The 18178-nt window shown below is 24.8% G+C and overlaps 1 protein-coding gene and 1 long non-coding RNA gene across 9 annotated transcripts in view; one reads left to right on the top strand and one right to left on the bottom strand.

Annotated features, from left to right (window-relative positions):
- LOC134827348 (oxidation resistance protein 1) overlaps positions 1–18178 on the top strand; it is a 48342-nt gene that overhangs the window by 18643 nt on the left and 11521 nt on the right. For 2 of the 8 annotated variants that reach the window (XM_063839950.1, XM_063839949.1), the window contains exons 4-9: positions 12180–12277; positions 13352–13618; positions 15530–16277; positions 16509–16755; positions 16812–17054; positions 17834–17967. In XM_063839950.1, the coding sequence (XP_063696020.1) occupies positions 12180–12277; positions 13352–13618; positions 15530–16277; positions 16509–16755; positions 16812–17054; positions 17834–17967 (1737 nt within the window). Of the gene's footprint in view, positions 1–2931; positions 3235–4880; positions 5537–11333; positions 11400–12179; positions 12278–13351; positions 13619–15529; positions 16278–16508; positions 16756–16811; positions 17055–17833; positions 17968–18178 lie in introns of those variants that run through there. The other 6 variants (XM_063839943.1, XM_063839945.1, XM_063839942.1 and 3 more) reach the window with 6 other exon arrangements.
- LOC134827259 (uncharacterized) lies at positions 1807–2477 on the bottom strand. The gene is made up of 2 exons (XR_010161762.1): positions 2259–2477; positions 1807–2170 (listed from the first exon to the last, which is right to left on the bottom strand). It is a non-coding gene; the product is annotated as an uncharacterized LOC134827259 (long non-coding RNA).

Below are 18178 nucleotides of genomic sequence, written 5' to 3'. Positions count from 1 at the left end.
AAAATTTTTGATGATTTTTGAAATTAACTTGACTTAAGATCCTTACGTTGATCCTTACGTTTATGTTTATCAAGAACTTAAGTCATTAAGTTGAACTTAAGTGTTAACTTTAATCCCTTAATATGTAAAAATAATCTATTTTTATATCTCAAGAGGTTAATTTTAGATCTCAAGAGCTTTTTAACCTCTTATCGATCTTAAGTTGACCACTTAAGTCATTAATCTCTTGAGAACATGTTAACTTAAGCCCATAAGAGGTTAATTAAAGTCCTTGAAACTCTAAATAATTACCTTTTATGCTCATTTGTTGTCTCTACAGAAGTTAAATTGACACAAAAATGTTAAATTTACCTTTTAAATTTTTTTTTCTCTTTTTTCTTAAGTCGCAAAATTATAAATCGCCTTTTAAACGATTTCTTGATAAAATAAAAACTTGAATCAATTCGATATCATTTACATTCCGTCTTGAATAATTGAATAAGAAGGTGACATATACTCACTATGCCATGTCAAAACACTTGTCTGAGTTCATTAAATGAAGTACGTATGGCAACAATCCAACGACGTTTTCTAGCCAGGAAGTAGAAAAAAAAATCAGTTAACATGAACTGCATTTAATATCCTTTAAAATATTTATTAATTCCGTCGACGATAATAATATTCTTAACATACTTTTTACCTTAAATACGAATATCAATTACTTAATTCAACAACAAAAACGCGAGTAATTCGACTCCATTTCATGAATTTTTTTTCAGATCCTTGATAATTGCTAAAGTTGATACATTTTTTTTATTTAATTCGTTTCGCAAAAAAATTAAATGTTTGTTTTGTGTGTTTTTTAACACTTTAGTGTCGATGACAAGAACATGCCGCGATTTATTTATATACGGTAGCTTATCACGTTTAATGTTTCACATAAAAAATTTTTTTTTCTTCGTGCATTTCAGATGTAATTGATTTAAATAATGTGCAATTAAAGATATATAAAAATTTATAATTTTTTTTTACTGATTTTAATTTAATTCAATTAAAAAAAATAACAATGCGAGGAAATATTGAGACAGATTTTATTCATAAGAATAAATTTTGTTAAGCATTTAAGTTGTTCTAATGGAAAATTTTTATATTTTTTTTTTAAATAAAATAAAAATATTTTATAAAATTTTAATTTTAACGAAAATTAAGAAAAAAAAAAAATTAAAAAATAAAAATATGAAGATTTTAAAAAAAATTTAAAAATATTTTTTATGAAAACTAAAAAATTATTTTTTATGAAATCTTATAAAAACTAAAAAAAAAATAAAAAAATTTTAAAAATAAATTTTAAATTTTTTTTAAAAAATGAAAAATTCAAAATGAATTTTTATGAAAATTAAAAAAAAATAATTTTCATGAAAATTAAAGAAAAAATATTATTTATGAAAAAAAAATTATTTATGAAAATTGAAAAAAAAATTAAAATTATTATTTATGAAAATTTACAAACAATTTAAAAAATAATTTTTATGAAAATTAAAAAATTATTAGGTATTTTTTAAAATTAAAAAAAAATATTAAATATTTTTAAAAATTTTTAAATTTTTATGAAATAAAAAAAAAATATATAAAAATTTTTAAATTAATTCAATGAAAACTTTGTATGAAATTTCTATTCTTAAGAATTTTTATCATCATAACCTTGAAAAAAAATCAAAATTTCAATAAAAATAAAAATTTTACAAACACAACTAACCTTTCACGTCAAAAATTGTCACTCATTCGCAATGATCTTGACAGAAAAGTCAAAAAGAAAAAAAAATCTCCTTATGTCAATATTTTTTATTTGTGGAAGCAGCGGAACGACAAAACAACAACAAAGAAAAAAGTCAATATTTACGTCCTTCTTACAATTTCTTCATCTTCGAGACTCTTCAGAAGTTTTATTTGAACAATCGTTAATCCGTCACGTCATCCAGCAAATATTTTTGAGAGCTTTTTTGCGTTCTCAAATTTCTCCGATTCTCGGGAGTTCAATTTCAATCTGAAGATCATGTTACGACTTTTTGCTGCTCGAGTCAGTTCAGATGATGATTATGCTTCTGCAGCAGCAGCGCAACGACAAGCAACGTGTTTGTATATGCATGGCACGTTCGTAACTGAGAATGTGGGTCGCCTGTCTAAGTTTATACTTAACAAAAAAAAAAAAAAATAAAAAAAAAACTTTACTCACACACATTCGAGAGCGTAAATTGAGCATTTTTTGTCGTTTTGCTCACCTATATTTGCTCATTTTTTGTATTTTCATGAATTTTATCAATTGTTGAGGTATTTATAACGAAAAAAGTTTTTTTTTTATTTTTCGGGCAGCTGTTAAGACGATTAACAACTTTGTGGTTTTATTTTTTTTTCCATAAAAAAAAATTAAATAATCTCTTAAACGGCTTAATTTCGTATTAAAATCGTGAAAAAATTAAAATTAATCTGCAACCCTTTTCCAAAACATTCAAGAAGCGTCAAGACGATTAAAGACTTATCAAACGCAAAAAATATTGCTCGCTCACTGTCAAGTCTCGAGTCTCGCACACAATTTGATCACGTTCGTGCGCGATCGTACTCACTTCGAACACACACATAATTTTTTAGAGATTGTCGTTACGCTCTGTATGCGACACGTACCTCATAGGCGAGAGGCAAGACACTTAAAATTGAATATCAGTCGGATCAGTTTTTCAAGAGATACCACATTAGTTGGACGTATATTATAAAGTTATTAAAATTTTTTACTTCTTGAAATTTTTTTTTATGTTTTATTAAAAAATATAAAATATTTAATAATAATAATTATCATTAATGACACGAAAACAGAAAAATTCGACGAGTGAAATTTAATACAAAAAAAAAATATTTTTTACAAAAAAAATAAAAACATGTGAAAAAAATTATTTCCGATAAAAAAAAATTAAAGACGCCAATAAGCAAAAAAAAAAATAAAATTATAAAAAAAAAAAAAAAAAAAAATCAAAAATAAACAAAAATAGAAAGGGAAAATGTAATTACGCTTCACCAATTGCAATTAATTTCAAATGTGTCATAAAACGATATTTGTCCTAAGTAACAAGTGCCATAGAAATTTTACAAACCGCAACGAAATACAAAAAAAAACATAGTGTATAAAATATAGTATAATAGAGAACAACGACCTACAAAACGCAAAAATTTTTGCATGTAATACTCTATAATTTCTGCAGAAAAGTATGTTAATTTCGTACGAAAAAAATTAAATAATCATAATTTTTGTTCAGCATCGTTGCGTTCGTCGATATCGACATCATCATCATCATTAAAATTAAATTATTTAAAAAAAAAAGAAACATAAAAATATACAAATTCGTACAAAACGGGAGCTTTCAGTTGATTTTTTTTGTGTTTGATTATTTATTTGTATTCAGCTGACTTGCAGTGCAATAATTAGATTAAAAGTTTTAGTCAGAAAAAATCACGTGAATTTTTTTTGTTTGTTAATTTAATTTATTTTTCTGTGATTTTATAAAAATGGAATTTTTTTATAAATAAATTAATTTTAAAAAAATATTTTTATTTTTCGTAATTAATTAATTAATTAAAAAAAATACTTTTGATAATTAATTCAAAATAAATATTTTTGTTTATTAAAAAATATTTTTCTATATTTTTAATGAATTTTCATAATTAATTAAATTGAAAAAAAATGTTTGTTTATTTTTTTTTAATGAGAATCAAATGAATAATTTTTATTTCGAAAATACTTGTTTGAAAATAATTGTTTCGAATATTTAATAAATAAATAAAAATATTTTTTCAATTTAATTAATTAATATCAAAAATTCATTAAAAATATAAAAAAAATATTTTTTAAAAAATGAAACGAAATTTTTTTTTTAAATTAATTATTAAAAATATTTTTTTAATTTTAATTAAGTTCATCAACTGTTTTTTAATAAATGAAAAAAAAATTATTTATCAAAAGTATTTTTTTTAATTAATCAAAATTATTTTTTTAAATTTCATTAATTTAAAAATTTTATTAAAAATATTTTAAAAAATTTTAATAAACAAAAATTTCTTTTGAATTACTTCAAAAGTATTTTTTTAAAATTAATTAATTAATAACGAAAAATAAAAAAAAAAATATTTCTTTAATTTAATTTATTATAAAAAAATTCATTAAAAAATAAATTTAATAAAAAATAATTTATTAAATTAATCTAAATTTATTTAAAATTAATTTATTTAATAAATTACGAAAAATAAATAAATAAATTGAATTAATTAAAAAAACATATTTTTATTAAATAAAAATATTTTTTAAATTAATAATCAAAATTATTTTTTTTTTATTAATTAAAATAATTTTTTAAAAATTTATTTAATTATTCACGAAGAAAAAATTTTAAAATGACAAACAAAAAAAATAATCTCGACGTTTTTTTTCTGAGTAAAAATAAATTTAAATGACAAAAAAAAGTAGATAGTAGCAGACAACAAAACAACCGTTTGTTCTCTGTGTTTTTTTTTGTGTCTACATAATAATTCATGATAATACACAACAATAATGAGGATATTTATTTCAATATAGCAGATTGATTGACATTCAGATTATTTCGTTGATAAATATTTGACACTTCTGTTCGCTGATAAGCTGATAACGCCTGAAATAACGCAAGATATCGCCCCAGATAAGATAATTTTTTGTATGTATGGCGTTTCAATTTTATTTCCGAATCGTCTCAACCTGCCTTAAGTGCACGACGAAGCAAAAAGGTGTAAATTGAGCTGAATACAAATAAAGACAAACAAAAAAAAAGTGAACTGATTAGCACCCGAGTGTTTCATCTATTAATTTGACGTGTTTCGTATAGATCTAAGAAATTAACGACGACGACGCAATGACGAGTGTACTTTCACCTCCGGGCAAATACCGAAGTCGCAAAGATTGGAGCACAAACTCCATTCCGCAGGCCGTCGAGGAAGAAGTGATGTCAAGTCCCAAAATTATCATCAATGGAAGTCCTTTTATGCCGCAATCGGATGCCATGCCGCCCATCAAACCGCCTCGAAGGAGTTCTTTAGCGATGAATTTACTCACAGGCAAGAACGCAAACGGCTCGGATAAAAGTAACAAACGACGCAGTTCAATAGCAGTCGCATTTCTCGGGCGAAAAGAACCAAATAGTCGAAAATCGTCGCTCGCATCGACAACAAGCACGACATCTTCCTCGTTAGACACCAATAAATACGTTTCGAGTCGAAGTACGAGCGAAAGTGATATCGAAAATGATCCGGGATGCGTTCTCACGGTGCCCGATGGGTATGACAAGGAAAAGAAGCGTCGACGATCCTCGTGGCAAGCGAAACTCGAACGACGACGTCGAAAACAGGGATTTTTGCAAACGGGCGATGCCGCAATGAGCAACGAAACGTTGGATGTTGACATGTTGCCCGAAAATGGAGTTTATAATCGACAAAAACGACACTCTTGGTGGACCATCTTCGTGCCGGATAACCTAAAATCGAGGTAATTTCTTCCTTTTTCCGGTTTTTCGGGTGAATCATCGCAGGTTTAATAACTCCATTCACTTCATCCATCCATTGCGCAATAATTAACGATAATTCATACAAAACGGCGATGACAACTGTAAATATTTATCATGTGAGTTGAGGAAAAAAATAGACATTGACAGTGAACGAGAAGAGATGTTTTTAATTTAATTCATAAATAATGCATTTTTTTCGTATAAGCAACCAGAAATGAAAGATCGAGTTATAAATATTCAGAAATGTGTTCAATTAAACTGCTTTAATCCAGTAACAAGTGTTTGGCACCAAAATTGCCCTACTTCGAAGGCTTGTGAGTGACGTGTGACGGTTTTTTGCCGTAAAAGGGACAAATATTATTATTTTTTCTGCTCAGAGATAAAGAAAAAAAAATGAAATGCAAAACTTGTCAAAACACGTGCAAAAACGCCCCCGTTTATCACACATTTGAATAAATAAATAAAATAAAACGAGAAGGAATCAAATCTGCTTAAAAGTTTTTTTTTGTATACAAGTTTTCTTTTAAGAAATGAAATGGAAGAATTTTACAGCATTTTTGTTTGTGGAGGCGTTTTACGTGAATTTGAGTATGAAAACAAATGTTTTGGCGGCTTTAAATTTTTAATGCGAAAAATGTTCAAGGAAAATTTTAATATTTAACAAAAATATAAAATTTTATTGATTTTATTTTTTTTTTATTTTCATTATTTATTTAAAAAAAAAAAATTTTTTCAATTTTATTTTAATTCAATTTAAATTTTATTTTATTTTTTTACAAATTTAAATTTTTTATTTAATTTTAATTATTTTTTCCTTTCTTTTTAATTAAATTAATTAAATTTTTTTTGGATTCATTTAAATTTTATAAAAAAATAAATCGAAAAAAAATAATTCAATTTTTTTTATATGAAAAAAATAAAATTAAATTTGACTTAAAATAATTAAGCAAAAAATTTCTTGACAAAAAAAATTGTTTACCAATTTAACGATTTTTTGAGTTGATACTAAAAAAATGTAAAAATTATACTTTTATTTTAAGTATAATATATTTTTAAAAAAAATTAATTTGATTAATTTTTTAATTTTTTTTATCCAAAATTAACCAATTTAAATTTTATTTTTTACAAATTTAAACTTATTATTTCTATTTAATTTTAAATATTTTTTTTATTAACAAAATTTTTTTTGAAAAAAAAATTGAAACAAAATAATTTAAATTTAATTTTTTATAGAAATAAAATGACATTAAATTGAATTTAAAATATAAGAAAATTTCTTTAAAATTTAATTTTCTTCAAAGAAAAAAATTAAAAAAAAAAATTTAATTTAATTTTTTATAAAAAAAATTATATTCATTTTGCCTTATAATATAAAGCAAAATTTAAAAAAAATTCTTGACAAAAAATAAAGTAATTTCGACCAATTTTACGATTTTTACAATGTTACAAATATGAATCATCCAAATAGTACACAAATAATAAAATTCATTTAATTACCAAACGATGGCAAATTGCCATTTTCCGTACTCTAAAAAATATTTTATGGATCTATTCGGTAAACAAATTTTTTCGTAAACAAAAAATAAAAAATTTTTTTTTTAAATTAATGCATTTTTTTCCTTAAAAATGTCACAAAATAAGCTTTAAATTGATCAAAAATTCACAAAAACAAAAAAAAATCATTCCTGTCATAATTTTCAATGAAAAAATTAAATTTTAAAAACTTACCTTGAAACGAAAGCGTTTGTCCTCCAAAAAGTAATTTCCAATCAAAAAAAATAAACGAACTTACATCTCTTTCATTTCCCCAGCCTTCTGCCATCCATTTCATTTTATGATGATTTTACGACATTTTTACATCATAAAGTTACCTCCTTCGTCTCATAAGCGTTCCGCGTACGTGAGATTGATCATGAATGATGCAGATACAACAAAAACAAAACGCACGAGACACTTTGTCTCCCGTACGACAAAAATCAGGCCAAAAAATTATTTTTGTTTTCTTTTTTTTACACTCAAGTGACAAGTCGTTGATAATAAACAATTCAAGTATTTTTGGATTCTCGCCGCGACGACGACGAAGGACGAATTTGCCAGTTTTTTCTCGATTTTTATCACAAAATTTGTTAAATATGATTTATGAATTATTTTAATGATAACACCTTGTTGTTTTTTTTCGATCGAAATCTCAAATGAGATAAGCTTGTTTTTAATTCGCACTTATTTAATGCGATGTAAAACTAATATTTTAGTTGTAAAAAATCAAAACATGCGATTAAGAGACATGTGTGCATGAAAACTCATAAAAACGCGACTAAAATAGGAATGATTCAAATATTATCAACAAAACGGCAATAAATGGTAGAAAAATTCAAGTGTTAGTGAGTGAATTGCTTTTTCTTTCATTTTACTTCATTTCATGATGCGACTTTTTTTCTTTCAATGTAGTCGAATGTCATACCTAGATAAAAAAAATGAACAAGTTTGAAAGAAAAAACTTCATAATAATTAGTCGGTGAATCGTTCGGCATCCAGTTAGCACGTTTTTCTAAAAAAGTTCTTGATAATTTTCATCCTTATCAGACACGAGAGAACTTTTTACACAAATTTTACTACAAAAAGTGATAAGAAAACTTCATTAACGTCATTTGACTCGAAAAAAAAGTTTTAAATTAGAACTTATTATCGCGCATTTTATAAACAAAAAAAAAAGAAACTTGTTGAAGAAAATGTTCTTTTTGACCTCTTGTGTTTATGTTTTGATTCGAGAGTCATAAAATAGACTAATATTAGCGAGAAATCGCAAGAATTTTGTATACTTGGCTGAGAACGGATTCCAGACACAAAACATTAAAAAATAAACATAAAACAAACTGGTTTTTGTCTATAAATATGTTCACACAAATACCAAGAGCAACGTATTGGTAAGAATTTTTTTTAAGTTAGAAAAAAAGTTGGATAGAAACAGGTTGAAATAAATATTGAAGGCACGTTTTTATCGCATTTCAATTATTTTTTTAGAAGTAATTTGATATTTTGATCGTTTTGTCGTCTCTTTGTAATTTTATATGAAAATTATTAAATTTTCAATAATTTTTTTAATTTTAGATATTTTTTTTTTATTTTAATTTTATTTAAATTATTTTTTTATTTGAAAAAATTCATCAATTTAAATTTTTTTTCATTTTTTATTTGAAAATTTTTAATTTTAAATTTTTTTAAAGAAATTTTAAATTTTTAAAAGAAAAGTTTTTAAACTTAATTTTTAATTTTTTTCGTGATGATAATTATTTGTAAATTTTTTTTATTCATATTTCTTTAACAATTTTCTTTTTAAGTTATTTTATTTAAATCAATTTTATGAATTAAATTATAAATTTATTTATTTATTTTTAATTTAATTTCTTATATTAAAATAAAAAAAAATGAAGAATTATAATTATAAAGATGAAAAATTTACAAAAAATTATCATCATGTAAAAAATTTAAATAAATTAAAAATATAGAAGATAACGTTTCTTTTAAAAAATTCTTTTAAAAAATTAAAAAAAAAAAATTAAAAAAAAAAATATTAAAATTTATTTTTTTTATTTTATTTTTAATTTATTTTAAAAAAATCAATTTTAAAAAAATAAAAAAAAAAATTATATTTTTATAAATAATAAAATAATAATAATTTTTTAATATACCTAAATATTTTTTTTTATTTTTTTATTATATTTTTTTGTTTTTAAAAATTCAAATTGATTTTTTTAAAAATAAATTAAAAATCAAAATTTTGAAATTAAATCTCTAAAGATATTTAAAAAATATTAAAATAAAAAAAAAATCTCAAAATTTACCAAAATTTTAAAAATCTTGAAAAATGAGCTTTTGTTAATATAAAATTATCATGACAACTTTGCTCCTTAACATTCATTCTAAATAAATATTTTTTGATACACGATTCATTACGAACTTTTTTTGTCTGTCTAATTTTTATGCCCAAGTCATGACATGACTTCCATGAACGTCATTAGAAGGTTAATAATTATTTTTTTGTGTTTTTACTTTTTTTCATTGTAAAAGGAAACACAACGACGACGTGCAAATAGTTGATCGAAGTCACCTCGTTGCGTTTCTGACCTGACCAAAAATTGTTTACTTTTTACAGAAAATATGATTAATTACGGGTGTCACAATTTCGCATTTAAAATAGTCTGTTAACCTCTATTTGCTTGGAATTTGCGAGACATGACGTGACATTGCCAAAAAATAAAAATTTGCTCGAAATGTTGTTTGAAACAATGAACGAACAAGGGTCTTGCTGTGCGCGAACTAGATAAAAAGTTAGTTTCGCAGTCGTATTGCGAGAATTCAACGCAGTCAAGGACGTTTGTTTATGTTTGCTTCCTTAAATGATTTTTTTTGCTGCTGTTGTTTGTGTGACACCGAAAGCGATGTAATTGTTTTGTCGTGTGAAGCATAATTGGAGTGTTTCCTGTCAAAAATTTTGTGGCAAGTGCAAAAGTTGTTGCTCAAAAGGTCATGTCACACACGTGTTGTTTCTTGTGTGCAACGAAAGAAGATGATGGCATGTTTTGATGTAATGTGCAAAGGTCGAGTATGTTAATATGAATAAATATTTAACACTCATCGTCGGTTTTTGCTTTATTTCATTCGCATCATTAGGTCATTTTAGTTTTTTGGGATCATTTTTCATTATTATTTAAAAAATTTTTATTCTAAACTTTAACATAAGAAGAATAATTTTGACGTTATTTACAAATTTTTTACTAAAAACTCTAAAATCTTATTTTTTTTAATTTTTTCTTTAAAAATAAATATTAAAAAAATTTTTTTTTTAAAAATTATTAATTTTTTTTTAAATATAATAATTTTTTAATAAACTCTCTTTTATCGAAAATTTTCCTTAAAAATTAATTTAAATTTAAGGATTTAAAAAATATTTATTTTAATTTTTTTTTTTTTTTTTTTTTTTTGAATAAAAAATTTAAGTTTAAATAATAAATCTATTTATTTTTTCTTTTAATTTTTTTTATTTTGAATTATCAAATAAATGAAATGTAAATATTAAAATTTTTGCTGAAATATAAAAAAAAATAATTTTTAATTGGAAGGAATATTTTGTATTATTATTAAAGTAAAAAGATTCAACTTTGGAAAAAAAATTCTTAAAATTGTTGAAAAATTTTTTTTTATTTAAATTTCAATGTGTAAAAATTTTTTATAGATAAAAAAATTAATAATTGTTAAAATTGTAAAAATTTAATTTTTTTAGAAATTTTATGAATCTTTAAGAAATTTTTTTTTAATAATTTTTTTAAATATTTTTTTTATTTAATTTATTTATTAATTTGTTTTAATAAAATTTTTTTTTAATTTTTAAACTTTAATATTAAAAAATTTAAGAAAATGTCAAAATTATTCCCTTATCACAAATTAACATTTAATTTTATTTTTAAGTTTAATATTTACCTTAATTCATTATTTATTAATTTTTCTTTATTTTTTTTTCTAATTCCATAAAAACTCACACAAATATAATTTTGATGGCTGGCTTGCATGATTTACCGCATAATAATACAATTGCGCCTGATTTTTATCTCCGCATCACAAACAATAATATTTTTTTATTGTTGTTGTTCTTTTTGATCCAACACACACTTCGTCACCTATCATTACTATTGTTACTCATTATTATTTAAACACACACGACGACCTGCACTAAAAATTATCTCAAATGTGATAAAAAAAAAATATGAATGGAAAATTAAGGTCAAGGAGATCGAGTACAGAAATTGGAGCTATGACTCGAAGTGCCGACCATTTGCCCTACAGAAGGTTTGTAGAATTTTTATCATTTCTAAAATATTCTCTCTCTCTCGCAGTTGGCGGTCTCGATCAAAGGCATTTTTTGTCACATGCTTTACGCGCGTTCGATTTGAGTGAATTCGACTCGTGATGCGATAAAAATTGCATTTTATGAAAATTTTTGTCTCATCGCGATCATTTTATTATGTAAATATCGTTAAATTGTCCTCGATCGTTGTTTGTTGCTGGATGTTATGCAATAATTTTCTCATGTTCAGCAACAAACAAACACTTGAGACGCGCACAAACGGCGAGTGTTTGTTTTTCCCGGAAGTGCAAACATTTTTACGAAAAGGAAATATTTACTCGCCTCGCGACGACGACGACGACGAGAACGATGATGACGACAATAAAAAGTGTTACAGTTATAGAGAGAAGTATTTCCTTAAAACGAAAAAAAAAATCGTTGTTTCCTGCACTTTGCAACTTATTATTAAAGTTTTCACGTCAAATCTTTGCTTGGTTTGAATTAATCGGAATTAATGCTCGTTGCATGGAAAATTGCATGAAAAACTGTTTGTTGTTGTTTTTTTTTTCATTTTAAAATTAGAAGTCGTAGACAAAAATACCCCGAAGCGAGTTACGCAAGTAACCCGATGATATCGAGTAACGTAAGAAGAATGACACACACGCTTATTTTAAATTCAATATTTTTTAAGTTATTTTTATGACACAAAATAGAAAAACAACACTTCTCAAGTGTCAGTTTAGAAATAATTTTTTTAATGGAATTTTGTTTCGTTTTTTCAGGAGTAAGTCAAGAAGTGTAGATCATGGATTGGCTACACCCTTTGATCTGGATTCCTTACGATCGAAGGTCGAAGAACGCTTTGAGAGAACAAATAGAGGTGAGTTTTGCGAAAATTTATTTTAATTAATTTTTTTTTTAAATTAAAAATCAAAGAAATTATTTTTTTTATTTTTTTTAATTAAGAATCAAAAAAATTATAAAAACAATTTACTTTATAAAATATTTTTTTTGGATTTAAAAAAATAAAAATTATTTCCTCTTGATAGATTTTTAGTTCATAAATGATGAAAATTTAAAAATAAATAAAATTTCGAATTTTTTGACAAATTTGTGTAAAAAAGTTAAAAATTAAAGAAAAAATAATTTTTTTTTAAATATTTTTTTAAGGAATTAAAAAAAAAATTAAAATTTATTAATTTTGACATTTTCAAAAAAGATGAAAATAAATTTTAAAAAAATTAATTAAAATGTTTAACTTAATTTTAAAAAAATTTTTTTACAAATTTGAAGTTTTTGACAAATATTTTAAAAAATGAAAAAATATTCAAAAAATTTATTATTTAAAAAAAAAAATGAAAATTAAATAATTTTGATAAATTCATAAAATTATGAAAATTAGGTAATAAAAAAAAATTTTTTGACATTAGAACTTAAAAAGTTTTAAAAAAAATCAAAAATTTACAATTAGAAGTTTTTTACTGACAAATGACAAAAAAATAGAAAAAAATTATTTTAAGAAAATATTTCTTTCATTTTTATAAAGAACCGTTAGTTGTAAAATTTTTTCTCAGAAAATATATCGCTCTCAATAAAAATGCAAATTCTATTGTTTTTGCCTTGTTTACGTTTGAAGAAAAAAAAACTTACAAGCTTTAAGTATCATATTTTTTCATTTTTATTACTTTTGCATGCCAACAATTTAAATGCTGGTCAATGCAAATAAAAAAAAACATTTTTTGTTAATTCCTCATTTCGCGAGATGACTTTGTCGGGAACAGAACATCATCGCGAATTTTCCGTGTACTATGATAATAAAAATATTTACATTTACTTTCGAACAAACACCGAACACGTTCGTTACTCGTCTCTGCAATTTCTGGAATTTGAAGATAAAAGTTTGTGTGACATTTTGCATTGATCTAATTTTTATTTTTTTCAATTTTTTTTTCAGAGGAGAAGAAGAAATCGACGACTCCTGTACCAACAATCACATATACTGTGGGTGATCGTGATACACTCACATCGGTAGCAGCCCGTTTTGATACGACGCCCTCGGAACTCACGCAGCTAAATCGTCTCGGAAGCAGTTTCATCTATCCGGGACAAACGTTACAAGTGCCAGACAAGTCGAAGAAGATAGATTCGGATGATGCGACGTCAGAGGCGTCATCAGAACATTTACCGCATGCCACGGATGAATTGCCAATCGATGAAAAAGGTAAAATTTTACAAAACACCTGTCGTTCTCCATCGAAGTAAATTATTCGTTGTCAATTTTGAAAATCGCCACGATTGTTAATTCAACTTGAGACGAATGAAAATGATAAAAATGATCCCAGTTTACGATTTTAAACTTTGGGTATTGGGATTTATCAATTACATTCGTCTCAAATAAAATTGAATTAGAAAAAAGTAAACAAAAACAAAGGTTTCAGCATTTTCGGGCAATTTTCATTGAAAATTTCCATTAAAATCGATTAAAAAATCATTCCATTCCGTAAAAAATGAATTAAGAAACATTCTAAAAGCAAATTTACGTGACATGACAATAAAACAAAGAGCTCAAACATGAAAACTGCCATCTTTTGTAGAACAGGAGGTAAAGATTTCTGATTTTTGTTAAACATTTTTTGATAATAACTCAATTTCAAGTCAATTTTTGATATTTTTAAGCCTTTTTAGTCAATTAATGATGATGTCTTGATATTTTTTGTTGAAAACTTTCCACAGGAAATGCAATTTTTTATCATTACAAGTAATGTCATTGACCGAAATGGAAGTTTCTTGAAGTTTTTCGATGTTTTCATGCGATTTCCATTAAAAATTTATTCAAGGACTAAAAATTGAAAGTGATTTTAATGGAGACGCCTTGTTAATTAAATATCTATCAAAATGACATCATTTTATTAACACGTCAGTCGATTAGATTCAACTTTATGACACCTTTAGAATGTCTTCATACACACAAATGCAAAAAATGTTCTAACAGGATCGTATTTTTTAACTTTTTTTTGCATAAATAACACTTAATTGGTAGTTAGTTGAAATTCACTCAGCGTAACGATCGACACGAATAAATGTCACTTTTGTTTCAAGCACACTTCAAGTGTAAAATTTCTCTTTTAGATAAGAATTACTCACACAACGAAGGAAATTCATGCGGTTTTTTTTATTTAAAAAATTTATATTGACTTTGCTCTACAAGATCTGACAGTGTCCTTATAACTCGAGAACGATGCGTGTCCGAGCATATCTTTCATGGAGAAAAATGTTAGTCATGACGTACAAGAGGTTTTTCGCGAACAAAAATTTTACTCTGAAAAATATTTAAAAAATATTAAAAAAAAAATTTTAAAAAAATTTAAAAAAAAAATTTAAAAAAAAATATTTAAAAAAAAAATTTTTTTAAAAAAATATTTAAAAACAAAATATTTAAAAAAAAATATTTTAAAAAAATATAAAAAAAAATTTTCAACTTCTAATTTTTATATTTTTCAAAAAATCAATAATTTTTGCCTAAATTTTTTATATTTTTTATTTATTTAAAAAAAATTAAATTTTTAAATAAAAAAATTATTTTAGAACTTTAAAAATGTTTTTTTTCTATTTTTTTAAATATTAATCTTTAAATTTTTTTTTATATTTTTTTAAAATATTTTTTTTTTTTTTTTTTAATATTTTTTTTTAAATAATTTTTTTTGTATTTTTTTTAAAATATTTTTTTTTATAATTTTTTTTTAAATAATTTTTTTATTTTTTTTAAATATTTTTTTTTTATTAAAAGCTCTTATCTCGCTGAATCCGTCTCTGTTGAATTTTAATCAAACGAATAATCAGCGGCTTATATATAATCCATTCATTCACACATGTTCCGTTCCTTGTCTGACTCCAAAGTAAACATTCTCAGAGTAGCTTTCGTAGTTTGTAGAATGAAAAAGTGTCAGTTTTGTTGGATCAGATGTGATGCGTGAGTGTGACATTTAGGTGAAACGAAGAAAAAAAGAAGATTTTAATGATACGACAAAAGCAGAAATACGTCTTCGATGTATTATCAAGTGCTAAGTGTGTGGATTTTACTAATTATGACATCGTGATGGCGCATTAATTTTGTTTTTTTCTTTCGTTGCAGAATTACTCGAGGGTCTTCGTCCGACATCACCGCGCCCGGGGCACATTGAACGTGTGATATCGCCTGCGGGAGCTCCTTCAGCTGCGGGAACCACGGAAGATGGCAACGACGAAGATCAAGTTTTGGTTCAACGTTTCCTCAAAATTAACGTGCGACACATTACCGATGGGCAAGGCGTTGTTGGAGGCGTTCTTCTTGTCACCCCGAATGCCGTGATGTTCGATCCGAATGTCTCAGATCCGTTGGTTATCGAACACGGGCCCGAAAGTTATGGCGTTATTGCTCCCATGGAATTTATCGTGAATTCGGCAATTTTTAATGATATCGCGCATATGCGAGTTGCGGGCGGGAGTGAACGCAAAACTGACGAAAAACCCGAAATTTATTACCCGAAAAGTACGAGATACGATACACATTCGCCGGGAAAGGATTCTCTCGTGAAGGATGAAACTTTTCCTGAACTTGGCGTTGGGAGTGTCGATGTCGGCGACGATCAGGAGAGCATTTGTTCGAGCAACGAACGTGATGGAGCAGCATTTCCCAAAGCATTTGATCGAGATCTCGTGACGCCGAGCGAATTAAAATGCGATTCTGTGGATGGAAATGCATCGCAAGCAGCTAACAAGAGCGAAGATGAAGCGAAAACGACATCAAATACCTTGAACACTGAGGGACCAGCGCAGAAAACGTTAGAAGAACGTCGTCGCAGCTTATTAGATCAACATTGGGCGATCCCGAGCAAGGATAGGTAAATATTTGAACGAAAAAAATTAACATGGGATTTGTGCATTAACTTTTTTTAACTAAAAAAAAAATTTTTGATGGGATGAATTTAACAAAAAGGTGACGAAAAACTAACCGCATGCCAAATTTTTTACCCTCAAGACCCCATTTTGACTTATTTTCCTTTTTTTTCTATAATTTTTGTTCCATAAAATGCACAAAAATCATGAATTTCGTCAAAATTCTCATAAAAAAGACGAAAAAGTTCATGTGATTCCAATTCCAAAAGATCTTCGGAGGACGAAGACGAAACAGATGGCGCCTCAATTAAACAACAAGCCAACACAGAAGGCGCTACGAGAACTATTACAAGCATTTCAGGCGTGAGTATTGAAGCGCCAAGCGATTTTAACGACGATGCCATGTCGAAAGTCTCGTGTCACGATTCGGGCATCGATATTCGTGATCCTGTGCCCATTGTTCAGCCAATTCCAACAAAAAAGGTAAGATTTTTTATTTTTTTGTATGAAATTTAAATTATTTTTTTTTTTTTTTGTAGGTTTACAGTGATGCTGATATCGTGCTGAGCAAAGATTGGGTCCCGCCAGTTACAATTGTTCCAACACAAGTGTCAGATACGAGATCTCTTTCGGCATCGTCGCATCAAAATTTGATTCAATCGCAGAATCTTGAAGGAGCCGGAAGGAAGAAGACCTCAAGTGTTAGCTTTAGTATTGATGATAACAGTGAATCAGCAAATAATACAACGACAAGTGATAAATCCAGCGAGAAGAAGAATAAGGTAAGAATTTTAGTTTAATTTAACTTTTAATTCAATATTTGAAATAATTTTTTTTTTTTTAATTTAATTTAATTTAAATAATTTTTTTGTTTATTTAAAAAAAATTATTAAAAAAATTAAAATAAAAAGATTATTAATTTTTTTTTTGAATTAAAATTAAAAATTTAATTAAATTATGTTTAAAAATTCAAAACATAATTAAATAATTTTATTTAAAAAATTCAAGTTTAAAAAAAATAATTTTAAATGATTTGTTTTTTTTCAAAATTTAAAAAATAATTTAAAATAAAAGTTTCATAAATAATTCATTTTTTTAATTAAAAAGTAATTATTAATTTTAATATTTTAATAAAATAAAACAAAAATTAAATTTATATAAATATTAAAAATATTAATGAATTTTAATAAAAAATTTAAAATAAAATTATTTAAAAAAAAATTATTAAAAAAAAATATTATTAAATTATTATTTTTATATTCAAAAATTAAATTAATTTAAAAAATTGAAATTTAAAAAATAAATATTAAAAAATAAAATTAATTAAAAAAAAAAAGAATTTTAAAAATTTAAATGATTTTTTTGTGTTTATTTAATATGATTTAAATAAAAAAATTATTCTCTTCAAAATTAAAAAAAATAATAAAAAAAAAGAAAAATTTTGATATTTTTTTTTAATTTAAAATTTTAATTTATTTTTTGTTAGATTTAAAAACAATGAATTTATTTTATTTAAAAATTTTTAATTGTAAAATTTATGAATTTAATTTTTTTTTTGTAGATGCTGAAACGCCTCTCTTATCCCCTTGCATGGGTCGAAGGACTTACGGGAGAGAATAAGTCACAAGAGAACTCAGAGTCTGCGCCCAACACAGGCGATTCGAATCAAAGTGTATTTTCTAAAGTATTTTCAAGGTATGTAACCCCCAAAATTTTATTTTTTTCCTCTTGCGCTTTATTTTATTTAAAAAAAAAAATTAAATAATTTTAAGTTAAAAGCTTTTTTTGGCTGAACTTTTTCCTCTTGAATATTTTTTTTGGTAGTTAGAGTTTACTTTTCTTTTGAAAATCACACATTTTGAGCACATTCTCACGCCCCTTCCCGAAAAATAGTCTTTAGAAGTCT

This window comes from Culicoides brevitarsis, chromosome 1 (genome assembly GCF_036172545.1).
Source record: "Culicoides brevitarsis isolate CSIRO-B50_1 chromosome 1, AGI_CSIRO_Cbre_v1, whole genome shotgun sequence".
In the NCBI taxonomy this organism is placed as follows: domain Eukaryota; kingdom Metazoa; phylum Arthropoda; class Insecta; order Diptera; family Ceratopogonidae; genus Culicoides; species Culicoides brevitarsis.
Note: the sequence above shows the minus strand (reverse complement) of the source record. Positions and strands in the feature narration are given on the sequence as shown.